General features: G+C 46.1%; 1 protein-coding gene across 1 annotated transcript in view; it reads left to right on the forward strand.

Annotated features, from left to right (window-relative positions):
- Positions 1-927: 927 nt before the first annotated feature.
- Positions 928-25,718, forward strand: part of Edem2 (ER degradation enhancing alpha-mannosidase like protein 2) — a 28,511-nt gene continuing 3,720 nt past the window's right edge. The window contains exons 1-9 of the mRNA XM_038330130.1: positions 928-1,134; positions 1,364-1,474; positions 4,237-4,276; positions 8,481-8,586; positions 13,837-13,962; positions 16,127-16,338; positions 18,620-18,761; positions 20,581-20,705; positions 22,900-23,044. Coding sequence (XP_038186058.1) covers positions 1,028-1,134; positions 1,364-1,474; positions 4,237-4,276; positions 8,481-8,586; positions 13,837-13,962; positions 16,127-16,338; positions 18,620-18,761; positions 20,581-20,705; positions 22,900-23,044 — 1,114 coding nt within the window. The 5' untranslated portion in view covers positions 928-1,027. The remainder of the gene's footprint in view (positions 1,135-1,363; positions 1,475-4,236; positions 4,277-8,480; positions 8,587-13,836; positions 13,963-16,126; positions 16,339-18,619; positions 18,762-20,580; positions 20,706-22,899; positions 23,045-25,718) is intronic.

Here is a 25,718-nt window from a genome sequence, read left to right on the forward strand (position 1 = left end):
TTCAGCAAAGAGTGGGCAACCCTAGAATTAGAGAAAAGTCTTAAGTTAAAAGGATCTCAAAGATCCGATTGGTCAAATCCTTCCTTTTATAAACTTGGATGCTGGGCTTAGAGGAGGGAAGAAGCTCCTTTAGGGTTACTCAGATCGGTTGTGTGTGAATGGCCGAGTTGTAATGAAGCCGCATTAACTTCAAACACAGGATTGTCTCTAAAGCTCACCGCACTGACCAGGATGGGTGTTGCTGTGGCTAACGCACTGACAAAGTCCAGAATCTAGCAAGAAAGGAAGTGGGAAAACTGCCCAGATGTTCTCAGAGCAGTAGTGCCGGGGACAATGAAGGGCGGCAGCCACTGAGGTGGTCCCGAGTACTGGGACGGGCAAAGTTCTGGTTGATTTAGAGACTGAAGGGACCATGATGTCATGGCACCTTAAAATTAAAGACTGTTATAAATTTACAAATTCCTAGAACAAAAGGGATTTCTGCAAACCTCAAGAGTGACGCCTTTGGGACAATAATTCTAGAGTTTACTTACACAATCGGGGAGGTGGTTGGGAAACCCTGTGTTTAATAATGGCCAAAGCTGAACACTTTTCATCCATCTTTATATAGACATCTTCTCAAATCTTGAGTCCCTGCTGGGCCCTTCTTAAAAAGGTATTTAGGGAAAAAAGAAAAAAAAACTAATCTAGACAGCACCTGTAAAGTGTTCCTTCACGCTTTACTACGCAGTAAGGGCTCAGCAAACGGAAACTGGGGTTGCGAAAACATCAGTAACAGCAGCCACAGCAGCCACTGTCCTTAAGACACGTTGAACTCCTCTCTGTAGAGTAGATATCCCGAGATGCTCTTTTGCCTGGGTTCCACTGCCCATTGCATCCTGGGTCTTGTAGTCAGGAAATGAGTGGCTTATTGCCCTTTGCGCAGGCGTCGTGGTGCGTATCCCCGGAAGAACCAGCAGCGGCTCGGAGGATGAGCGGGTGGCGGTGGCTGCAGCTGCTGCGGCGGCACTGACAGGACACGAGCTCTATGCCTTTCCGGCTGCTCATCCCGCTCGGCCTCGTGTGCGTGTTCCTGCCCCTGCACCATGGTGCGCCAGGCCCCGACGGCACCGCGCCCGACCCCGCCCACTACAGGTGAAAGGGGCCAGGCTCCTGCTCTCCACCGCTGGGGACTGGCAAGCGCCCACCGGGCCCCTTCCCTTCCCTCTGCCCCAGGACCCCTACCCTGACGTGATCGGTCCCGTTGCTGGGCCCTCGGCAGAAATCACATGGTGGTTCCCACTCTCCGTCCTGTGTCTGCTCCTTTCTCCCGCCTGGTTTTTGGGTTCTGGCCCCCTACCTTATTTCTCATCCCTCGCACCAGGGAGCGAGTCAAGGCCATGTTCTACCACGCCTACGACAGTTACCTGGAAAATGCCTTTCCCTACGATGAGCTGAGACCTCTCACCTGTGACGGGCACGACACCTGGGGCAGGTAGAGCGAGCTTGAGGGCCAAGGGGGTTGGCTGGGGTCTTAGGAGGGCTGGTGGCTTCAAGGTCTCACTGATTCTGGAACGTTTCCGGCCTGGGCTGACTCAACCCCTTCCCCTCAATCCAAACCAACGCTGTCAGAGTCTACACAGCTTTCACAGTACAAAGAGTCTTGGATTAATCTTGGATTAATCTGGCAGGCTAGACGTCCGGACTCAGTAGGAACAGGAACCACACAAGAACACTTGGGAACATTTCTGGAGTCGCAGAAAGAACTTTCAAGAGTCAGAAAACTCAACTTCTTCATTTTTTAGGTGGGCCCCCGGCTCCAGGAGGGAGTGTTACTCTCCCCAGATGTAAGGTCCTTTGTAGTTGTGTTCTCTGTATGACTGGAAAATATTTCCCCTCCGTCTTCAAGGCACTGTTTCATGTCACCGCTATCTTCATCACATCCCCAGTTTCAGTTCCCCTCACCACCATGCACACAAGTCACCTGATTCATTTTCTGTTAGTAATTCCTGTGCTATCACATTTTTCAATTTCACTAGAATAAAAACCCAGCTCAGTGAAGAATCATTGCATTAGCAGAAACGGACAGGGGTTGATCACTGCCATGTGCTTTTCAGTGCCGTCCCATTTAATTCTCTTAACACTCTTGGGGGGTTAGGGCTATAATCTGGAGGTGTGTGTGTATGTGTGCGTGTGTGTGTGTGTTTTCAGATAGAGTCCCACGTAGCCCAGGCAGTGTGTGTGCGTGTGTGCCTGTGTATTTTCAGTAGGGTCCCACATAGCCCAGGCTGTTTGTGTGTTGTCAGATAGGGTTCCGTGTAGCCCAGGCTGTGTGTGTGTGTGTGTGTGTGTGTGTGTGTGTTTTCAATAGAGTTCCGTGTAGCCCAGGCAGTGTATGTGCGTGTGTGTCTGTGTGTTTTCAATAGGGTCCCACATAGCCCAGGTGGTGTGTGTATGTGTGTGTGTGTGTGTGTGTGTGTTTTCAGATAGTGTCCCATGTAGCCCAGGCTGTGTGTGTGTGTGTATATGTGTGTATGTGTGTTTTCAATAGGGTCCCATATAGTCCAGGTGGTGTGTGTGTGTGTGTGTATGTGTGTTTTCAGTAGGGTCCCATATAGTCCAGGAGGTGTGTGTGTGTGTGTGCATGTTTTCAGATAGGGTTCCATGTAGTCCAGGCTGTGTGTGTGTGTTTTCAGATAAGGTCCGACATAGCTCAGGCTGGCTTCAAACTCACTACATAGCTGAGAATGACCTCAAACTCCTGGCGCTTCTGCCTCCACTTCCTAAGCTGAGATTGCAGGTGTTCACCATCACTCCTGGCTTATTATCTTTTTTTTTAAACAAGTATTCTTAAATGATGGCATGCTTTCTGTGCCCAGAACTAGACAAGCAAGCTAAGAGCTTGTGCCATTTTTTATTTTATAGTTGGAACAAAAAGCAAGTACAAACAAATGGCTAATTGCAGCAGAACGGAATCATGCATGACTTTCTCATTCCGTAGAGTATATGTGCAGATATGTATTATTTATTATTGAGACAGGATCTTGCTATGTAGCCCAGCCTGGTTTTAAACTCTCAGTCCCTCTGTATCAGCCTTACCAGTGCTGGGGCTGCAGCCAAATACCACACCTGGCTGTTGTATATCTCTGTAAAAAAATTAGCGTATTAAAGTTTAACTTTGTAAAAAGGAACTTGTTATAATTTGTATATAATAAAATACCCTATTTTAAATGTATAGTAACCACTACACAACTAGCATATAGATTATTTTTTACATTTTATGTGCATTGATGATTTGCCTGCATGTGTGTCTGTGTGAGGGTGCCAGATCCTGTAAGTGGAGTTACAGACCATTGTGAGCTTCTATGTGGATACTGAGAATTGAACCCGGGTCCTCTGGAAGAGCAGCCAGTGTTCTTAACCTCTTAGCCATCTCCAGCCCTAGAATACTTCTTTAACCCTAAAAATTCCCGTGTGCCCTATAAATTATCCCTCTGAGATTACTGGCCCTAACAGCAGCACACCTGCTTTCTGTCAGTGTGGCTTTTTAAATTTTATTAATGATTTGTGTGTTTGTTTTGCACGAATTGAGGTGTACCATATGTGTGCAGGAGGCTGTGGAGGCTCCTGGCTAGAGTCCCTGCAACTGCAGTTGCCAGCAGTTCTGAGCCCCATGTTGTGGGAGTCAAACTCAGGTCCTCTGCAAGAGCAATAAGCGCTCTTAACCCCTGAGCCATCTGTCCAGCCCCTCGTATGGCTTTTTTATTTGAAGTACAGATGAAAACATGCTATATAGTTTACTTCATACATGGTGTTTTTTCACTTAACAGCATGATCTCTCATTAGGACATAGAACTCCAATAACCACGTCTTAATAATGTCATAGATTTGTATTTGTCTGTATCATAGTTTGTTCATCATTCCTCAGCTTGTGGGCAGCCAGTAATTTCTAGCTTTTGATGTAAGTGACACAGCCTTGAGCATTCTCCAGCTGTTAGTGTGTTACAAGCTTGTGCTGTCTCTCCATGGTAAGGAAGATGCCAGGAAACATGGGCGAATGAATGTTCATTACAGCTGAGCTACATCAGGTAGTCAGAAGGCTCTGGCTTCCCCTCTGGTTCCTCAGTTGTAACTGTACATGGGATATTTAAGGACATCACTGTGCCTCATTTGAGTTTTGAGCGAATCTGATCTGGGCGGTTAGGAATCTGGTGTTTGATGTTCTTATGAAGCAGTTGGGACTTTGTCTTTTTACAGTTTCTCTCTGACACTGATTGATGCCCTGGACACCTTGCTGGTAAGTATCCTGTTTCTTTCCCTCGCTACCATTGCCTAACCGACATCCTTCTTCTTTTGGTTGCTTGTCCGTGGGTAAAAAGTAAATTCTTCTGCTAGGTCTTTATCTCATGATTCTGAGCCACCAGGCCCTGGTTACCCAACTGCATAGTAGAGAATGCCAAGTTCCAAGAGAAAACCAACTTACGCAGGTTCAGTCATTGAACAGATATTTATAGAGGACCTGCGGTAGACTTGCCCAGGTCAGTGAGGGACACAGACGTTCTAGTAGCCATGTACAGTGACCGTAAGATAACAGCATTGCTTACTGTGCCATGTGTATGCCTTGTGCTAAGGCCTTTACGGGCTATATTAGTCAGTGTTTATCATGGGTATGACCACACAAGAGAACAGTTTTAAAAGGAGGAAGGATTTATGTAGGCTCACGGTTTCAGAGGCTTCAGCACATGATTGTCTAGCTCTGTGTGCTTGGGCAATAATGTGGCAGAGATGCTTCTTTGTCTCATGGTGAATAGGAAACAGAGATCAAGAGATAGGATGGACCAGGGACAAGGTCCTCCCCCCATGCTCCTCCCCTCCCAGTTACTTACTTCCTCCAGCTAGACTCACTTGATAGCATTTCTGTAACCATTCAAAATAGTGCTACCTGTTGGGAACCTATAGACTTGCACACAGTTTCCCGTGATTACTTCTTATTCAGATTACAACATATGCATCATCCTATTTAATCCTTCCAATATTCTCATGGTTTTATGACTTCATTATTTTATTCCTTCCTATAGCTGAGAAATGTGATGCTTAGAAAGATTAAAAGCAGAACTCGGACTTAAACTTAATTTAACGTGACTTGAATCTGTGACTGTCTCCAGTTCACACACCCCACCCAGGGTTTTGTTGCTTAGCCAGGCAGACCTCAAGCTTGGCAGTCTTCTTGCCTCAGCCTCTCCAGTGCCGAGATGATAAAGATTTACCACCCTGCCTGGCCACTCCTCATTTTTTTTTTTTTTTTTTTTTTGGTTTTACGAGACAGGGTTTCTCTGTAGCTTTGGAGCCTGTCCTGGAACTAGCTCTTGTAGACCAGGCTGGTCTCGAACTCACAGAGATCCGCCTGCCTCTGCCTCCCGAGTGCTGGGATTAAAGGCGTGCGCCACCGCCGCCCGGCTGCACTCTTCATTTTTATACATCTATAATATTTATGTGACTATGAACACTATATAAATATGGTTTGTCTTATAATTTTTTGTTTACTGTTAATTTTTATATTCTTATCTATTTATCAAATAGTTATTGAACACAACTAAATACTAAGCATGGAGCTAAACTTGGGAGTCAAAATGGCGAGTTTGAACAGGAATGACCTCTGTTTGCCTGGAGTTTGAGATGTTAGCACTGGAAACACACAGAGAATCAAAGAATAGCCATAAAAAATGATAATCACCCATTGAGTCCAGGGCTTTGCATTGGAAAGTTTTTTAACAAAAATGATCTGGCTGGGTGTGGTGGTGCACGCCTTTAGTCCCAGCACAGGAAAGGAAGAGGCAGAGGCAGGCCAATCTCTGAGTTCAAGGCTAGCCTTGTCTATGGAGTGAGTTCTAGGACAGCCAGAAATATACAAAAGAAACCCTGTCTTGGAAATAAAAACAAAACAAAACAAAAAATCCCAAAAGAAAAAAAGATCTGACCTAGACTGAGGAGGCTTGGGAGAAGTTCTCGGAGGCAGTGATGTGAAAGTGGAGATGGAATTTGAAGGAGGAGCTGGTGGTAACGGGAAAGAGATGGAAGAAGCATGTTCCAGGCCAGCTAGTGCAAGGCTCTGTGGCAGGAGAGTGAATGGAAAGGAGGCCAGTGTCCCTGGGAATCGGGAGAGAGGAGGGACAAGTGACACTGGGGGGATGGTGGGGCCTGGGGGCTGCATCTCTTCTTCACTGTGCTGTGCTCCTTCATCTGAGAGTACGGAAGAGCCACTGGCATCTCTTAAGTATGAGACAGGAAGTGACAAATTTTCTGCTTTGAGATCACAGACTGCCGAGTGAAGAAAGGTTTGTGAAGTCAACAAACATTTGTTAAGTAATTGCTTCCTGAGCTGCATCTGGCACTCTGGGCAAATACAAGGATGAATGCGGCCTCTGCCGTGGCAAAGGTCTTCTCTTCTCATCTTGTTTAATGTAGACAGGAATAGAGACCCTGGCGCTAGCGGGTGGAGTTCTTAGGGGTTCTGAAGGGAAGAAGAATCAGAGGCATGGTAGAACAGGTGACACTCCCCAGTGAGGAGCTGGAGTTTTGAATGGAGGAAAGGGAACTGGAGGAGAATGGGTAGTTTTACTGCAGAGAAGATAGCTAGCAGAAGGTGAACAGCAAGAGAAAGCGGACAGCAGGTAGGCTGGCTGCCGGTCCTAGAGAGCTTGAGCATTGGGATAGTCGGGAATTGTTTGGACTGCAAACAGAGGCTCAGTTCAACTGACTTAGGCAGGAAGACAAACTCAATCAGATAACTAAAAAGTCTAGATCAAAGGCTGGCCTCAGACCTGATCCAGAGAGAAGATGACGTCAGTAGGAGTCTCCTTCCACCTTTTATCTCTGCTTTCTTGCCTGCTGTGTTCTCAGTCTTCATAAGCAGTACGTCAGCCTGTTGCTTTTCGGGTTACTCCAGTTTAAAAAACAGTATGGTCAAAGTATCATCCTTTCCTTTTAATCCAAGGAGTAAGTTTTTACTGATCAGACTTAGATCACATATGTATTTCCAAATAGTATCACTTGGGGAGGGGATATGGTACCTTGGCTGGTCCTAGTAAAGTACCCACCCACTCCACAGCTGGGGGCATGGGATCACCCACTCCAGAATTATAGGAGTGACTGTGGGAGGAAGAGTAATTCAAGGAAAATTTGGAGTGATATTAGCAGAAAAATTAATATTATATATCAAGCTAGGCATGGCGGCAAAATCCCAGGAACATCAGAAGTCCAAGACCATTCTTGGCTTGTATAGTGAGTTTGAGGCCAGCCTGGGTTGTATGAGACCATCTAGGCAAACAAGTTTGTTCTCTCTCTCTCTCTCTCTCTGTCAGTCTCTCTCTCTTCTCTCCACCTCTATTTCCTACATGTTCTCTCCCTCCGTGTATGTATAGCCATATACAACACATATATTTATATACACATATATGTAGACACACACATATGTAGCATTTGACTGGTGCTTTCAACAGATTCATTTTCCCAAGTAAAAGAAAGGAGAGGATAATATGGCTTAGTTGACAGAATACTTGCCTTATACATGAGGCTATGGGTTCAATCCCTACCAGCCTCAAATGGATAAGACCCACGAAGCTGAATGAAAATGTGCCCCATCCTTGAAGCATATAGTTTCCGAGCTGGAGAGGTGGCTCAGTGGTTAAGAGCACTGTTGCTCTTGTAGAAGGCCTGGGTTTGGGTCCCAGCACCCACATGGTGGCTCACAACCATCTGTAACTCCAGTGCTACACACATTGGCCTCCAAGGGCACCAAATGTGAATGTGGCACACTTGTGTGAAGGCAAAGCTCTCAAACCCACAAAATAAAATATATCTTTCAAAAATGAGGAAAGAAAAAGGAAGCCAAGAGGTCATTTTTTCTTCTAGTAATGAGTCTCATTAGTGATGTGGCACCAGAGACTAGGGCTCTTTGTAGCTTCCTCCTCTCCCCTCGTAAGGCTTTTCGTGCTTGGTTCCCCACGGTGAAGCATAGCTGCCACCACTCCAGAAACTGGGTCTGTTTTCAAGGCAGAAGAGCAGGCCCAGAGTAAAAGCTGTGCTAGCCGTGTCTATTATTAGGAAGAGATTTGTTCCCGAAGGTGCCTCTGCTATATGACAAAGTACCAGGGTATGTTCACATAGTGACCTCTCAAACAAAGGAAGCCAATAGCTTCAGAGTGCTTGGCCTCTGGCAGGAGGCTTTGGGGTAAAGAACATTGGGAAGGAACTGGCATTGTTTTCCGCAAGGTACAAAGGACAGGGGAGCTACAAACAGCTCATGTCCACTATTGACCCCTGCTTTGTTTGTACAGGATCCGTTTAAATGGACCAGGAAGTTAGACTAGGTTTCTGCGTGGTTGCTGGTGTGGCGTAGCTGAGCCGACGACAAAGTCTGACTAAAGAGTGAGGGCCACTCCAGCATCTAAACTTCGTCCATGCTTGGGGAGCTGTGTGGTCAGGGTTCTCTTTCATTCCAGATTTTGGGGAATACCTCTGAATTCCAAAGAGTGGTGGAGGTCCTCCAGGACAGCGTGGACTTTGATATCGACGTGAATGCCTCTGTGTTTGAAACCAACATCCGAGGTGAGCGCTGCCTTCTAGGGCCTGTGAGAGAGGCGCTGTCTGACTACCAAAATGGCAAATGAGGTCTCTGGGAGTCACCTTTCCAGGACACTGGTCTAGACTAGTGACAGACAGTGCTGCCCCCTCCCAGAGTAAATACTGTTTCCTTGGTGTTGGAACAGGAAAGGTTTATCTCTGCTTTCCTGAAGGTTTTTGTTATGTGGTTGAACTTTGTGGATGATGAAAATGGTTTTTTGATTTGGTTTATTATTTTTTGCTTTTTGAGACTTAGTCTCACTTTGTAACTCTGGCTGGCCAGAAACTGACCGCATAGACCAGGCTGACCTTAAACTCAATATGCTCCCCACACCTCTACCTCCCTAGTGCTGGGTTTAAAGGCATGTACCACCACACCACACCCGGATAGTTTCAGTGGCTTTTTTTTTTTTTTTTTTTTTTTGAGACATGGTCCTCACACTGTTGCCAAGGCTGGATTACAACTCACTACATGGGACAAACTGACCTCAAAGCCAAAGCCTTCTTCTTGCTGAGATCACAGACGTGAGCCACCACACCCAGCTCCCATTTTCCTCTTATTAATGTTGAAGTTGTGTGCGGTATCTTCTAAAATAGTTTTCTTAGCAAATAAAACAAATAACTTACCAAAGTCTAGAAGTAGTAAAAACTCTCTACTGTCTGTGGTAAGACAGAGAACACATGTACTGTAGTTCGTAGTTTAGATCTTTATAGTTGAAATTTAGGTTTACTCATGTATTTTGTGTGTGTGTGTGTGCGTGCGCGTGTGCATGTGCATGTGTGTGTGTTTGCGTGCGTGCACGCGTGCGTATTCATGCAAAGTCCATCCTGGTCAGATGTTCAGATCCTGGTAGTATTCATCGGGAGCTGTCCACCTTGTGTTCTGAGCCAGGGTCCCTCACTGGGACCTGGGGCTTGCTGCCTTGGCAGGGTTGGCAGGCCTGTGAGCCCAGCGATCCTCCCGTCCGCTTCCCCGGCACTGGGATTGCAAGTGTGAACCATCACACTCCTTTTATGTGGATGTTAAGGATGGAATTTAGGTCCTCATACTTACAGGACAAGCATCTCACAAACTGAGCACCTCCCCAGCCCCGTTACCTCCTCTCTGGCTGTCTTTGCTTTAGCGTCTCAGGCCTCGTTATATTTGATTGGTCTTTTTTTTAAAGAACTTCAGAATTTTCCTTTACGTGGATATGTTCTTGGCAAATTTTCCCAGGTTTTGTTTACACGAAAATGTCTTTGTCTCGCTTCCTTCGGTCTTTGGGAGATATTTTTTCTGCATGTATGGCCGCTGCTAATGATTATTTTCTCTTAGTCTATCAAAGAAATTTTTCTACTGTTTTCTGCTTTCATTTTGTTAAGAATGTTTACCAATCTCACGGTCATTTCTTTGTAGATAAATATGTTTCTGTCCTCTTAAAATGCATCTTATTCTGGGAATTGTGAGTACCTGTGGCCATTGAGAAGACAGCACAGTGAACTGAGTGCAGCCATCTCCCATTATTACCCAGACCGTAGGTGCTTTTAAAATCCTTTGAGGGAACAAAGTGGGGAAAACAGATCTTTTCTCTTTTTGATGTTTTGCAATGTATACACTTACATTGTATATATCAATGTGCGTTTCTTTTTATCTTGCTTAGGTTTCTTGGGTCTATAAGTTGCTGTTTTTCCTTGGTCAAATAATCCCTCTCCCCTATTTTCTTCCATTTATTTATTTGTTTGTTTGTTTGTTTGTTATTTACCTATTTATTTTGGTTTCAACATGACTTCTCACCCTGCCCCCTAAGTTGCTCTTGTATCTAGGGAACACTCTGTATCTTCATGCTGCACTCTGGATAACTTTGGCTGTCTTCAAGTCCGCTAGGTCTTTCGTCACGTATATCTTAGGTACTAGCAATAATTCACATAATTATTGTATTTTTATCTTTAGAAAAATGGTATTTTTGTAAATATGCTTGGTCAATTTTTTTCACTTTTTTTATTACGTCTTTCTATATCCAGTCTCTTTCATTTCTTTACGTGTATTTCTGATAATTATTTTCTGTCCTCTGTGTGAAAACCCCAGCGTCTGACATGGTGGTGCACATTACCTCTGTTGTTATCAGAAGCTTTCTTTCCGCAATGCTGTTTTGAGATTTAAAATTTTTATTTGTATTATTTACTGTAGGCACATTTCCTAGACTCCACCAATTGGATTCTTAGAGGCCTGGATGGAATGTGCTTTTTTTCCCCAGGTTATTTTTGTGGATTTCTGCTGTGTGGCTTGAGGCACTGCCTACAAAGCCCATCTTAATGCTTGGGATGTGGCTTAGTGTGGAGAACTTGCCAAGCATGACGAGGTCTCGGGTCAGATCTCCACTACTGCAAAACTGAACCCTTCAGATACCCACAGCGCCCGTGTTTATGCTACCATTTGAGGCTTCCTAGACCGTTCAGTTCACATGAATTCAGACCGTAAAATTTGTGAGTTCCTGGTTGTAGTCATGGCCTCTCTTGGGATTTGTTCCCTAACTGTTAAACCTGAGAATTGAGACAGAAAGACCAGTTCTATGATTTTTGAGCCAAATTTGAAACAAACTTTAAATATTGGCTGGATGATGGACTCTGGCCAGGACCTTTTCAGGGTTCCAGAAAATGGCAACTTAAGTAATATTTTACAGAGGCTTATAAAGACAACCCAAAAGGCCACCGTACTTCCCATCAGGATATATGCTTGCACCTGATTGAACCTGAACGTACTTCCTGCCTACAGTACTTCCTGCCTGCTGTACCTCCCACCTATGTCCAACCAGGGGCAAGTGTACATCGTGACGTATTTCCTGCCTGTGAACCTCCCACCTACATGTGATCCAGCACATCTGGTGCAGTTGAGACAAACAGACTTGTTTAGGGGAGCAAAAACATGGCTTGTGATCTCCCATATGCAATAGCCTCCAGCGTTTCAGGAAGTGTCTGTCCCTGGGCAAGGGGCTCGCATGTTAGAGGCATGTTTATTTCATGGATCTCTTAGGCACAGTAATTAAAACTAAAAACATATCTTTGGCTCTCACGTAGCCCCCTTACTTTTACTTAGTACCCACGTTTGAGGCTTGTAATTGTCCTCGTGTTCACTTGAGGATGTATGCAGGGTCCAGCTTAATTCATTCTTAGGTAGAATGTACAATTCTTAGAGGATGCACTTCATGCAGAGACCTTCTACCAGAGGACTTGTTTGGCCTAGTCCTGTCTTTGTCTCAGTTCCTCTTAGACAGGAGGGAAGGAAAACCAAAGCTGAAGGTCACAGGTTATTTTTTGCCAGAGGGCACTTCCTGGTGCCTGGCCAGCCGTATTTCCAGTCACAGAGTCTTTCTCTCACACACCCTGAAAAGTGTGTGGTGACTCGAAAAGTAAAGCGGAGGCAGTGACAGCTGTCCTCTCCCGACGGACAGAGTGGTGGGCCCAAGTGAGCCACGCTTTAGAGGTGGACAGGTGACCCAGGGCAAGCCACTTTGTTCCTCTGAACCTTAAAATTGGTATCTGCAGAGGAGGAGCAGTGCCTGGACCTTGGTCTCTCCTGGCGACTTCAAGGAGTGGCCACTGTTTTTGTCACCACCAAGGGAAAAACCCTGTTAATGCTGTCCAATAGATGGGAGTAAGGAATGACTTTTGTTTGTTTGTTTGTTTTAGAACAGTGGTTCTCAGCCCCTCTGGGTTTGCATATTAGATATCTTGGTATCAGATATTTATGTTATGATTCATAACAGTAGCAAAATTACAGTTATGCAAGAGCAGAGAAAATAATTTCATGGTTGGGGGTCATCACAACATGAAGAACTGTATAATGTTGCAGCATTAGGAAGGTTGAGAACTGCAGTTTTAGGGTATTTTAATTTATTTTTTAAAGTTGTATTACATTGACTCATTTATTGTATGGGTGTGGGTGAACACACAATGACATAGCATGTGTATGGGGTCAGAGAGCAACCTGGGGGGGCGGGGATTAATTTTCTCCTTCCGCTGTGTGAGTCCTGGGGATAGAACTCACATCATCAGACTCGACAGTAGGTACTTTAACTCACTGAACTATCTCAATGGCCCTTTTAAAATTGATTTTTTGATGATTTCATAGATGTGTATAATGTACCTTGGTCGTATTCAACTCAAATCCCTCTTCTCACTTGCTCTAGAACTCCCCTCATACTTCCTCTCCCAACCGTCATACCTAGTACATATGGCCTGCACACGAGTGTGTGGTCATCCGCTGGAACATGGGCAAGCTAGCAGCGGCCAGACGCTAGCAGCCATCACTTAGCAGTGGTCCCTCAGCTAGGGACGGGGCCTCCTGAGCACCTGTCTCATTCATGCTGGAATGTTTCCTGGCCTGGCCCTGTGCAGAGACCATAGCTGCTGTGAATTAGCGCGTGCGACAGCCGTGCCATAGACCCAGCACTCCTCTCCATCCTCTGCCCCTTACATCCGTGCCACCCCTCCTCTGAGACACCTCCTGAGCTGCGAGGAGGGCGTTTGTTCTGCTGAGGGCTCAACACTCAGTAGTCAGCTATGAATCTCTGCATTGGGAATAAGTGGAGCACTACAATACTGACTGCTTTCGGAGAAGCTCCTTTTGAAGTATTAATCTATGGGTGGACAAATAGCTATTTGGAAGGCAGTTGGACATGTCTGTTCATCAGCCCCACGTAGGAGATTTATCCCTAGGAGCCCTTGACCTCCCTCACCATGGGCTTTTGGTCAGGTTTCCATTACCAGACATACATTCCCTCCTTTGGAGCAAGTCTCAGAGAGTCAGAAAGTGTGTGGTTCCTCCTCGACAGTCACGCCGCTGTTGCGCCTGTGGGCGTGCCTTGGCAGACTGGTCAGTATTGTAGCAGTCAGGGTCCTCTGCTGGGTAAGTTCGTTTTCTCCGGATTGCGTCGCGCCTTTTGGCGCTATGAAAGCTGACAGGATCTCACTGTGTAGTCCAGGATGGCTTCAAACTCTGCCTCTACTTCCCAGGCACTGGGATTAGAGGTGTGTGCCACTCTGCCTCTACTTCCCAGGCACTGGGATTAGAGGTGTGTGCCACTCTGCCTCTACTTCCCAGGCACTGGGATTAGAGGTGTGTGCCACTCTGCCTGGGTAGGGGTGGCTTTTACTAGCTCCTTCCTAGTGAGACACTCCGGTAGCATGGTTATAGTTCTAGTTTGCATAAGAGAGAAACTGGTAGGATGCTGACACTGTGTTTTGTGCCATCTTTAGTGGTAGGCGGACTCCTTTCTGCTCACCTGCTGTCAAAGAAGGCTGGTGTGGAAGTAGAAGCTGGATGGCCTTGCTCTGGACCTCTCCTCAGGATGGCTGAGGAAGCAGCCCGAAAACTGCTCCCGGGTAAGAGCCCCGCAGATATGGGGCAGAGGTGAGGGGTGGGGACTGACGGTGGAGTGGGGGCATTGGAAGGTGACAATGGCACAACGCCCAGTAGATCCTCTTCTCCTCTCTTCCTTCTACATAGGGTCTCACTATGTAGCTAGCCTGTAACTTACTGTGTAGTCAAGGCTCACATTGAGGTTTTGGCAGTCCTGCCTCTGCCTCCCAAGTGTTGAGTCAGCAAGTGTGTGCACCACTTCTGGCTCTAATTCTACCTCTCTTGCTGGAGCTAAGAATGGCAGTGCTGAGATTTTCCCCTGATTTTTGTCTTTTAAAACTTCAAATCTCTATTTCTACCCCTGTAAAACCATCCACTATACAAACCAGGAGAGTTCTCACTACTGAAGTCAGGAGAGTCCTGAGCATTTTAAGGGCTTGCTGGAGTGTTGGCCCAGGATGTTACTACTGTTTGCGGGTGTAGGCCAAGGGAGTCTCACAGATTCAGTGGTCCTTGCATTTATTTTGAGGGAGCCCTCTTGTCCCCTTCCAGGCCACATGCTGCTAGGATGAGAGGGCCCCAGGGAATAGCTTTGGTCTGAGCTTTAGGGCTGCAGGTTCTAGGCTTTCCTCGGCCACCCAGCATCTTGGCCATGTCATTCTCCTGCTCCTATCAACCATAGTTTCTCTATCAACCATAATTCGTACCTGATAGATGTGTCTTTTGGAAGGCTAAGCTGAGGTCAGACAGAAGATGCTTAGCAAACTTGAGATGACAGGGATTGGGTTTGGTGGTTAAGCCATGTTTTGCTCTATGAGCCAAGCTTCTGTGTTTTTATCCAGTGGGGCCATCACTGCTGGGCTCAGCAGCATCAGCTGGACACTGTGTTCCCTCCTGGGTGTGGTAGGAGTCTAGGGTGGTTCACACCCAAACACATGACTGGCATTGCGTGCATTCTACTGGCTCCTTGGCCATCTCATTTATTTGTCTCTCAGCCCTGGGGAGGGCCAGGCGAGAGCGAGCTGGGCTCAGGTCTCATAGCTCATGGCTCACAGCCACGTGTCTCCTCACAAACATCATGTCCTGTGTGATTCATCCCTGGAGAAAACTGCCTTACTGCGCCTTCTATTTTTTTCTCATTAAAAAATTATTTGCACTGAGTAATATACATATTCTAAAGTTCATACCGAGTAATTATGAAGCCAGCAGCGGTGTATCTCCTCTATAGGTCAAGAAAGAGGATTCTCGGACCACACCCTCCTTGGCGTATTTCCTGCATGTCTCTCAAGTACTCCTTTGAGCCCCTCTTGCTTGTGACGCTTTCTCCCTGCCTGCTCTGTGCCAGAGATAGGTCTCATTCCTCCTGCAGACAGTGTTTGGACCTTGTAGCGCTCATAAGTTTTGACAAATTAGTTGACAATTTGGTGACGTGTGACTGCTCTGCCGTTGTTTGCCTTTGGGGTGGAGAGGAAATCTCTATCTTGGGCTCATCATCTAGTTCCTCCCTGGGCTCAGAGGCCTGGGGTAGGATAGACAAAGCTCTGGGCTGGATTTGAAGGGGTGGGATCAGCGCAGGCATTTCCAACTCCCTCTCTGTGTGACTCTCCTATGTGACCTTTAGCTGAGTCACTTGTGACAGGCATGGTTTTCCCTACCTGTTAAGTAGGGGTTGTATTGTATTGTATTAGTGGTTTGGTTTGTGTCCTATTTTTAGGTTTTCTTTTAAAAATAATTTTTCCCTGAACTTTTTATCTGAATCAGGATCTAAAATTGACCCCTCTACCCATGTGTTTGATTTGATGAGAGTCTTTGAGTAACTGCCAGCCGGGCTCACTGCAGCATCAGCCCGACCTGCTTCACACTCAGTTTCCTGCAGGCTTTGGAAGGCACAGTGTGAAAACAAAGTAGTAAAATAAATGAAGTTGTGTGGAGTGTGGTAGCTAGGGCTCACCTCTTTCCAGGTCCCCTCATCACAGCGGGAGCCCAAGGTTACCTAGCACAGTGTTTGGCAGCATCTGGGTTAGGCAGGTAAGGGTCCTGCAGTGAGGCATATATCTTTCTCTGGCTCGGACTCAAACAGTTAATGAGAAAAAAGAAACAAGTGCTGATTGAGGCCTAAAGCTTGGGGTCTCTCCTCATACCACCTTACTCGCCTTCTACCTGGGATCTTAGTTTCTGATGCTTTAGCGTTTCAGACCCCCACGGGCATGCCCTACGGAACTGTGAACCTGCTTCATGGTGTGAACCCTGGAGAGACCCCTGTTACCTGTACAGCGGGGATTGGGACCTTCATTGTAGAATTTGCCACCCTGAGCAGCCTCACCGGTGACCCTGTGTTTGAAGATGTGGCCAGAGTGGCCCTGATGCGCCTCTGGGAGAGCCGGTCAGATATTGGGCTGGTAAGTCAGCTGTTGCCTTCCTTGTGTAAGCTAAGGCTTCTGTGTGCCCCCCACCCAATGAGACCCAGAGGTCTAAGGAATGAATTAAGAGTTCAACCAAGGAAGGGAGTCTTACAGTGATTATAGGAGTGGCCCAGGATACCAAAAGTAGACGGAGCCATTTGCTTTTTGCCACAGAGCTGCATTAGTTATGGTTTCTGTTGCCGTGATAAAATACCATGACCAAGAGCAGCGGGGAGAGAAGTGTTTATTACATCTTGTAGTCCATAATCAGGGAAATCAGGGCAGGAATTCAAGGCAGGAACCTGAAGGCAGGAACTGATGCAGGGGCCATGGAAGAGTGCTACTGACTGGCTTGCTCAACCGGTTTTGTTAGACCACCCGCAGTGAGCTGGGCCTGTCTCCTTCAGTCTTCAAGAGGATGTGCCACAGACTTGCTCACAGGCCAGTCTAGTGGAGGCATTTTCTCAGTTAAGGTTCTCTCTTCCAAAGTGACTCTATCTGTGTCAAGTTGACTTAAAACCAGCTAGCACAGGAGGGAAGAGAGCCAGACTGCTCATCCTTGGCGGGAACAAAGTTATGTTACGTTTTGAGCCTTTCTCACTTCTAGGCAGGAGTCAGACACTTCACACCCCTGACTCACTGACCATAGATTACCAGTTCACCTGGCCCTCTGGTGACTATCGGCATTGCGAAACTGTTTTCCAGAACACCAGTACCAAGACATGTTGAGTGGCTGGTCTATAAAAAAAATAATTCCAGAACAGTTAAATTAGAGAATTCTTGCATATGGCACCAGAGTTTTTGTTGTTGTTCTTTTTTACTTTTTTCTTTCTTTTTCTTTTTTTTTTTAAGAGTCACAAAGAACTCGAACAGAATAAAAGTTATTAAATGCAATGGTAACGGAATCTCTTTAGCTTTGCTTAACATTTCCCAAGCATATCTGACCCTAGGGCTTCATTTTCCCTTCAGTTCCTATTAATAAATGGATATTTAACCTATTCCGGACCAGCTAATCCTCAAAGCTAATGTCACATCCCAGAAGGGACAAACCGGTGACACGAGGGGTCATTAGTCCACCACAGTCAGGACAGCAGCACTTCAGTGCAAGAGTCAAGTCCTGGCCCTGCTTCAGGGCTGTTTAGCCTTTCTGGTTCTCATATACCAGCAGTGATGTTAATGTACTAAAAACTATGCTGGCTGGGTGGTGGTGGCGCATGCTCTTAATCCCGGCACTTGGGAGGTGGGGACAGGCAGAGCTGTAAGAGTTCGAGGCCAGTCTGGTGTACAGAATGAATTATAGAACAGCCAGGACGGTTACACAGAGAAACCCTGGCTGGAAAATCCACAAAATAAAACAAACTATGCTGAGACACTACAGCTTCTTGTTTTTGAAAGATAAAAGTTTGGTGCAAAGTCAGCTCCGAGAGTGGAGTTTGTCTGCAGATTCATAAAATCCCTTCAGGTGCCACTCTGGAGGCCCGCGGTAACATCTATAGTCCAATGTAGGCAGGTTTTGCTCTAGCCTTGGAACTGTGTGGACTTGGTTGGTGCCCTGTCTGTACCCTTCTCTCCTTGACCATTCCTGTGCATCCTGGCCTGTTGACATTCATGTGTGACAAACACACACCGAGATAGATAGATAGATAGATAGATAGATAGATAGATAGATAGATAGATAGATAGATAGATAGACAGATAGATAGATAGATAGATAGAAAGAATAAAAATAGTAATATTAAATTTTAAAAATAATAAAAAACCTGTTAGCTATGGTGAGATGTGGACTGTGACTGGGAACTCAGCGTGTGTGTGTGTGTGTGTGTGTGTGTGTGTGTGTGTGTGTATGAGCTGTTTTGTTTTTGATTCTTTGATACTGGGGTTTGAACCCAAGGCCTTGTGAACGCTGAGCAGATACCTCCTACTGTGCCTCATGCCCCGCTGTATTGGATTTTTAGACACTGGAGTCACAGACTCGTGCCTTGAGTCCGTGACAGATTCCAGAAACAAGTTCTCCTCTCTCATCTCTCCCTAAGCAAGGAGTGGATACTTCAGATCATTCTCTTTCCCCTTTCCTTTTGGTATAGTATGCTAAGTCAGTTCTTTCAAATGAACATGAGCTGTGTCTTCACAGTAGGATGGCTGTGGCCCAGGCTCATGGCTTTCTCCATAGCCCTCATGTTTTCAGGAAATGCTGGCATGTCACTGGGCAGTTAGAGCACCAGGTAGATAGATCACCCTTTGGCCTTGGTCCTTCCTAGGGATTATGTTTCTCTTTTAGGTTGGCAATCACATCGACGTGCTCACTGGCAAATGGGTGGCCCAGGATGCAGGCATTGGGGCTGGCGTGGACTCCTATTTTGAGTACCTGGTGAAAGGAGCCATCCTTCTTCAGGATAAGAAGCTCATGGCTATGTTTCTAGGTAAAAGGGGTGGGTAAGGGGGTTTTCCTATGACTCTCCTGCTGATTGTGTTTTCTTGTGTACATCAAGTGCCTACAGAAGCTGTCCATTCTGCATTCAGAGCCACTGGAGGCCCTTGATTCCCACTGTATCTCTTCAGATTTTTTTTTCTGTTTTTTGGTCTTGTTTGGTTTAGGTTTTGTTCTATTTGTTTTTGTTATTTATTTATTTTTGGTTTTGGATCAAGGTCTCATGTAGCCTAGGCTTGTCTGAAATTCTCTGTAGCCAAGGATAACGTTAAAGTCTTTATCTCCCCCACCACCTTCGTTGTGTGACACCATTCATTCCTGAGGAGACATGAACAAACACCTCACCCCAGATAGAGAACCAATACCAGACTAAAGTACAGATACCATCAAGATCCGGTTCAGTGAACCAGAGAGTTTTATTGGGGTTCCTTGCAGAAATAAGTGAGAGGTGCAGGCAGAAATGACTCAAAGATAGCTGTATCACCAAATGAATCAGCGTGGGTGACGTGGAAACCTAGAGCATACTGCACAATTTACAAGCAGTTAAACAGATTGGAGAGTCTCTTCCAGACAGCTTGAGAGATCTGAGCCCCTCCAGGTAGCTTGGCCGATCTCTGCATCTATTAGGCTGCTCCCTACTTCTTCCAGGTGACTTGGAGCTAGTCGCAACTCCTTCCAGGCAACTTAGCTTGTGAGAGAAATCCACTGAGCAGCCCTCACAGCTTATGTATTCTTGGTGAGGGAGGGGCCCAGTGTATCTGGTTGATTTCAGGGATTTCTTGAAGCCTCACAGTTGTTTACTTCCTGAGGTTTCTGAGTTTCCCCATTGTTTCGCTTCACCTGCTTTCTAGCCTCTTGTGTCTTAATGAGCGTCCCTCCGGTCTGGACTCCTTACTTCTTGGCCACTTCACATGGTGTTCGCTTCTCCTAGAGTATTTTTATTGCCTGTCTACATATGACCACGTTCTATCCTCCCTTCAGAGCCTACTTTGCATGCCCTGCCCAGGAAGTAGTGTGCTCCTCCTCAGCATAGAACCGGCGGCGTGTGCCCTCTGCCTTCTCATCTCTGGCTTCTTCCAGTGCTTTATATCAGTAGGTCACAGTTACCAGATTAGTAAAAACCACCCTTTTGGGTCCCTGGTAATAATTACCATACAGCTGTTGAGCTCCCAGCAATAGTTACTCAGCTGCTGTTGGCTTATTTGGCACATCTTTGCTGGGTGGCACTGATGTACAAACCCCGGGCCAACCTCTGAGCACGGGTTGTTTCACTTCACTACAGGTTTTGACATAGCTTATGAATTCGTGTCTGCATTTGGTTCTTCATTTATTATTATGTTTATTTATTACGCACAGTGCTAGCAGCAGAGATTCTGCAGTGAACGCAGAACTAAAGTCATCTTGGACGCACATCCTAGAGGATAAATGTCAGCTCAGCTTCCCACTGCTATGCCAGCTCCTTGTCGGGGAGGCTTTGTCTTATGGATATCTGAATACCAGTTTGTTAGCTGAGTAAATGACTGAATAATCTCACAAGGTCTATAATATTACTTCCCCAGTTTAACATATAATAGACCTGAGGCTGAAGAGGGGAAAGTTTGCCCCAGGTCATAGCTAGCTCGTAGAAAAGAATCTGAGCATGGAGTTTTGAACCCCTGTTCCTTTTTAGTGTGCTTACCTCGTTGTGTCCTAGTCTGTTCCAAACAACGCTAGGCCATGCTGCATGTCATAGTATAAGGGTACACTTTTGTCGTCAAGGCTTGTCTGTCTCTCAGTCACCTGTGCCCATTATCTCTTCTCCCATGATGCAGAGTACAACAAAGCCATTCGGAATTACACCCACTTCGATGACTGGTACCTGTGGGTGCAGATGTACAAGGGCACCGTGTCCATGCCCGTCTTCCAGTCCTTGGAGGCCTACTGGCCTGGTCTTCAGGTAGGATTTGTCGGAGAGCGATCACTTTTCTGTGGTGTGGTGATGTAAGCAAGTGTATTCTAATGTATCAAAAAGTTCCTGTTTGAGTGCTCTGAGGCAGTGTGAGGAAGAAGAAAGAACTTAGTGAGATAGGCAGATGTGCGTTCTCCCTAACCAAGTCTTCCAAGGGAGCCTTAAGGAACCGAGCTCCCAGCTGGCTGTGGGTGAAGTGCCGCCTGTAGCAATGTGTGGCGTGCTCCCGGCCAAGTGAACGGCCACTGGCAAGAGCTGCTTTTCCGCTGGGTGTTTCTTTCAAGTTCCCTCCTTTACACTGTGCTGATTTTTCCCCCCCTGATCCAGTCTGGTAGAATTATACTTAGGAGAGGCATTGGAGCTCATCTATTCTCCCTTACCTGTACCATAATATTTCTTGTACCAAAATAGTTTGTAATCTAAATGATGCCTGCAGTTAGCCTTTGTTTTGTTTTGAGACAGGATCTCACATATCCCAGACTGGCCTTGAATTCACTACCATAATGGGGGATGACCTTGAACTTCTGATTCCCTCTGCCTCTGCCACCCAAGTGTTGAGAAAGACACTTAAGAAGCTGTGAGAACGGACAGTCTACCTTTGTGTTATAAACACAAAACCTGTTTTCAGGAAACAGTGTTGTGTAGTTGAACTATCTTTTGATCTAGCAGCTCCCAAATAACAGCACAGAGACTTCTATTAATTATGATTACTTGGCCTTAGCTTAGACTTATCCCACTAGCTCTTAGAATTTAAATTTATTCATTTCTATTAATCTAAGTTCTTTCATGTGATTGTTACCTGTCCTCCATAATGAACATCCGACTTCCTCGGTGTCTTGCTGGCATCTCCTGCACCCCTAGATTCATCCCTCTGGATTCCTCTCTCTGCCTGGAAGTCCCACCTAACCTCTCCTGCCTAGCTTTTGGCTGTTCAGCTTTTTATTAAACCAATCACAATTACACAGTGTGATAAAATATCCCACAACACTGTTGAGGAAGTTGAGTTTTGGAAATGTATTTCTGTTGTTGTTTTGTTTTGTTGTTTGAGAGAGCCTCACTATGTAGTCCTGTCTGGCCTGGAACTTACTACACTTAGCCTACTTGGTAAGAGCTCCAGGCCAGTGAGGGACCCTATCTCAAAAAACAAGGGGACATCTTCTAAGAATCAACACTTGATTCTGTCTGCTGGCTTCCACATGCACATACACACACAGGCACAGGAACACACACCTGTGCACACATACACACATAAAAAGTCAAGGAAACACAAAGAAATAAAGGTTGCTATTGTACTACAGTAAACCAGTAGAAGAAATAATAAGTAGGATTTTAAAATAAAAGTAAGTGACCTGGCTGTGGTAGCATACTTTCATCCAGCACTTAGGAGGTAGAAGTGAGTGACTCTCTATGAGTCTGAGATCAGCCTCGTCTACACAGCAAGCTCCAGGATAGACAGAGTCATGTGGTGAGACTGTCTTGATGGAAAAGAAGGAAAGTAAAGGATTCTTTAAGTAGGCATATCCTCTGACCCACAAAGCCTGTTCCTGGAGATTTGTCTTACAGGTACATTTCATATTTTTGAAGTGATGTATAGGCATTATTTAGTGCAGCATTAATTGTTTTAGCAAATGGCAAAAGACTGGAACCAAGCCAAATGTCTTCTTGTAGAATGGATTCAGTTCTGGTCTAGGTGACCGATACTGTGCAGCTGTGTAAACAGAAGGGTTCTCAGTACACGTGAAAGAAAACCAAGACAGCAGATTATTGAATGAAAACAGAGAGTGCAGAGCCAGAGCAGCATGTTTAAGAGGCTGTATAAAACAAAACAAAACAAAACAAAAAACAGCATATGCATTTTCTTAAGTCTGCATAAAGAAACTTGAAGAGGTGGGCATGGCTCTCTGTTGGAGGTGTGGGAGCCTTCTGAGCCTTAGTACAGCCAGCCTTTCTCCTAATATCAGGTCCTTAACAAGGTATGAATAGGTGTTGAGTCTTTGTCTTGCAGATAAGTCCCAGAGACTTTTGCTCAGTGGCTCAGGATGGCACAGAGTCGGTGATCAACCTCAGGATCGATAATAGCACGTTTGGCTTCCAAGGCTTGCTTGAGATTGATTGATTGTGATGTTTTGCCCGTGGACTCATGCCTGAGTCTGCTGACCCGGTGACCATTTCTTTTCCACAGAGCCTTATTGGGGACATTGACAATGCCATGAGGACCTTCCTCAATTACTACACTGTATGGAAGCAATTTGGGGGGCTGCCAGAATTCTACAACATTCCTCAGGGATACACAGTGGAGAAGCGGGAAGGCTATCCACTTCGACCAGGTAAGCGGTGTGTTTGGTCCGTGGCCAATCTGCAGGCTCTGAGTCTTCACAACCTGACCCTTCACGGGTGCTCCCCAGGCCACTTTTCTCTCTTTTCTAGTGGTTTTCCTGCTAAAGATGGGAACTGAGTTCTGGTAGTTGGAGTGGCTTGACCAAGCTAGGAGCTGGAACCAGAACCCAAGTTTCCTATCTAAGTCCTGTGTTCTTTCAACTTGAGAAATGAGCAAAAAAGGGAGATGCCAGCTAGGCTGAGTCCTGGGGACTTCTGCCACCAGAACATCACAGACTGTAGGCCCTTCTGTGAGTGGTAGGGACAAAGCACACTTCTATAGGACGGACTGACAGAACCTTGGCTCTTAAGCTATCATCAGGTTTCATTCACTTGTTCTTGGCAGCTCAGCATCAAGGAGAGTGCCACAAACTGGCCACTGTCTTACGTTTCTTCTCAGCTCTGATGTCTTCTGATTCATTGCAGGGTTGTTAAAAAGTGAGGCTAGAAGGGCAAGGGAGTCAGAGGCTGAACTTAGTCGGCAGGTGGGCTCACAGCCTAGTGTAGGTCAGTTTGTATTTATGGTTGTCTCAGCATGGTAATCTCTGCCCATCCCCCCTGGCCTTCCTAGTGACTCCTCCACACTCTGTGTTCTCTGCCCCAGTCATTGGTGCTTCTAACCCTAGTGCGTGTAGGACCGTGGGCGGGGAGAAACGGCAGTCACACGCCAGGACCGCAGGAGCTGCTGCTCGTGGTGTTTCTCACACAGTTGTTCTCATGGCTTTTGTTTGTTGTTGTTGTTGTTTTTTTTTTTTTTTAAAGAAAATTCCTGGGAAATATCAGACTCCTGGGAAATATCAGTCATATTTATTGTTACCAGGAGATAAAATAAAACTCAAGTTTGGGACTACACGCCAAACATTTAGATGCATTTTCTACACTGGGGCTTCAGAGAGGCCCTTCTTATTGAAATCCTCCTACAGCCACTGGTTTTCTGGTTATAACCAGAGAGAGCTGCTGCTGCTGAAGGCAACCTGCTCTATCTGCAGGGCTGGCTGGCAGGAAGGTTCTAGAGAGAAACACATCACTGCCAGGAATTCTAGGAGTGCCGAGTTCAGTCACCCTTCCTTCCCCCCACACAATAGGTAGGAGAGATAAGATGCTATTCTGTAGCTACACTTGCTAGTGCATGGGTCTGGTGGGAGTCTTTTTTTTTTTTTTTTTTTTTTTTTTTTTTTGTCCAAAACAGGGTTTCCCAGTAACTATGGAGTCAGTCATCCTGGAACTCACTCTGTAGACCAGGCTGGCCCTTAACTTACAGAGATCCACCTGCCTCTCCCTTCTGAGTGCTGAGATTAAAGGCGTGTGCCACTACCTCTCAGCTGGTCTGAGCCGTTGATGACAGTTACAGAACCTAGCCTAAAGTCCTTTATAAGGGCCTTTACCTCCCTGGACTGTCCTTCAGAGTTGAGGGGGAGGGGCATAAAGCAAAGCACTGGCTCACACACTAAGCCCACGTGTGGAAAAGAAAAAGTTGGCCTTGACCCAGCCAGCGGCTGACAGCTGAGGGAGGCCTCCCACGAGAACACTGTCTTTTCTGCGTGTGTTGTCTGCCCTGGAATGCACCCTAGAATGCGAGCAGTTGGGTTAGCACTTGTTTAGAGGCCTGTGGGATGAGGGGAGGGAAGGGAGAGAGATCTGAGGAGATGGGCGGAGACTTGTTCTCCAAAATAAGAGTAAATGAGGCTCAGTGGTAGGGGGTGTGCCTACAGACACAGCTCTCGTGGGGTGTCTGTGGACACAGCTCTGGTGGGGTGCCTGTGGACACAGCTCTGGTGGGGTGCCTGTGGCTCTGTGTGGGGACCTAGCATGTGCAAGGCCCTGGCTCTGCTCCCCACACTACAGAAATGGGTAGATGAGTAAAGAAGTCGGAGCTAGAGTTCCCACCGGAAGGGAGAGAGCCAGGAAAGAAGCTCAGGAGAGATGTCAGGGAAGAGAGAAATTCTTTGATTTGAGAAGCAGTTGGTGCTGAAGTAGAAAACATAATGAAGCTGGGCGGTGGTGGCACACACCTTTAATCCCAGCACTCAGGAGGCAGAGGCAGGTGAATCTCTGTAAGTTAAGGGCCAGCCTGATCTACAAAGTGAGTTCAAGAACAGCTAGAACTGCATAGAGAGAACCTATCCCAGAATAATTTAAAGAAAAGAAAAAGAAAAAATGATGAGCTGTCACTTCTGCCCACCAAGGCCATCAACAGCACAGAATCATTTTTCCCGATAAAAATTCGTGTATTTAAAAGCAATACATATTTTCTTCTTTTTAATGGTAAATAATCTCACCTGGGCCCACTCCTGTTGGCCAATATCTGGCTTAGGAAAGAGCCCCTGGCTGAACATCCAGCTGTGGTGGAGAATAGGGCCCTTCAGAGCATCTGAAGCACCTTCTCATGTAGCCCAGGCTAGCTTTGAACTCACTGTACTGATGAGGGTGACTTAGAACTTTTGATCCTCCTGCCTCATTTTCCAGGAGCTGGGATTTTTAGGTGTGTGCCACCACACCCAGCTTTTTTTAATTAATATTTTTTTCTTTTCTTGTGGTGCTGGGAATCGTAGCCAGGACCCTGCATGTGTTGGACACGTCCTCCTTCATAGTATTGTGTTCCATGGTTGTTCTTATCACATGCTT

This window comes from Arvicola amphibius, chromosome 5 (genome assembly GCF_903992535.2).
Source record: "Arvicola amphibius chromosome 5, mArvAmp1.2, whole genome shotgun sequence".
Taxonomy (NCBI): Eukaryota; Metazoa; Chordata; class Mammalia; order Rodentia; family Cricetidae; genus Arvicola; species Arvicola amphibius.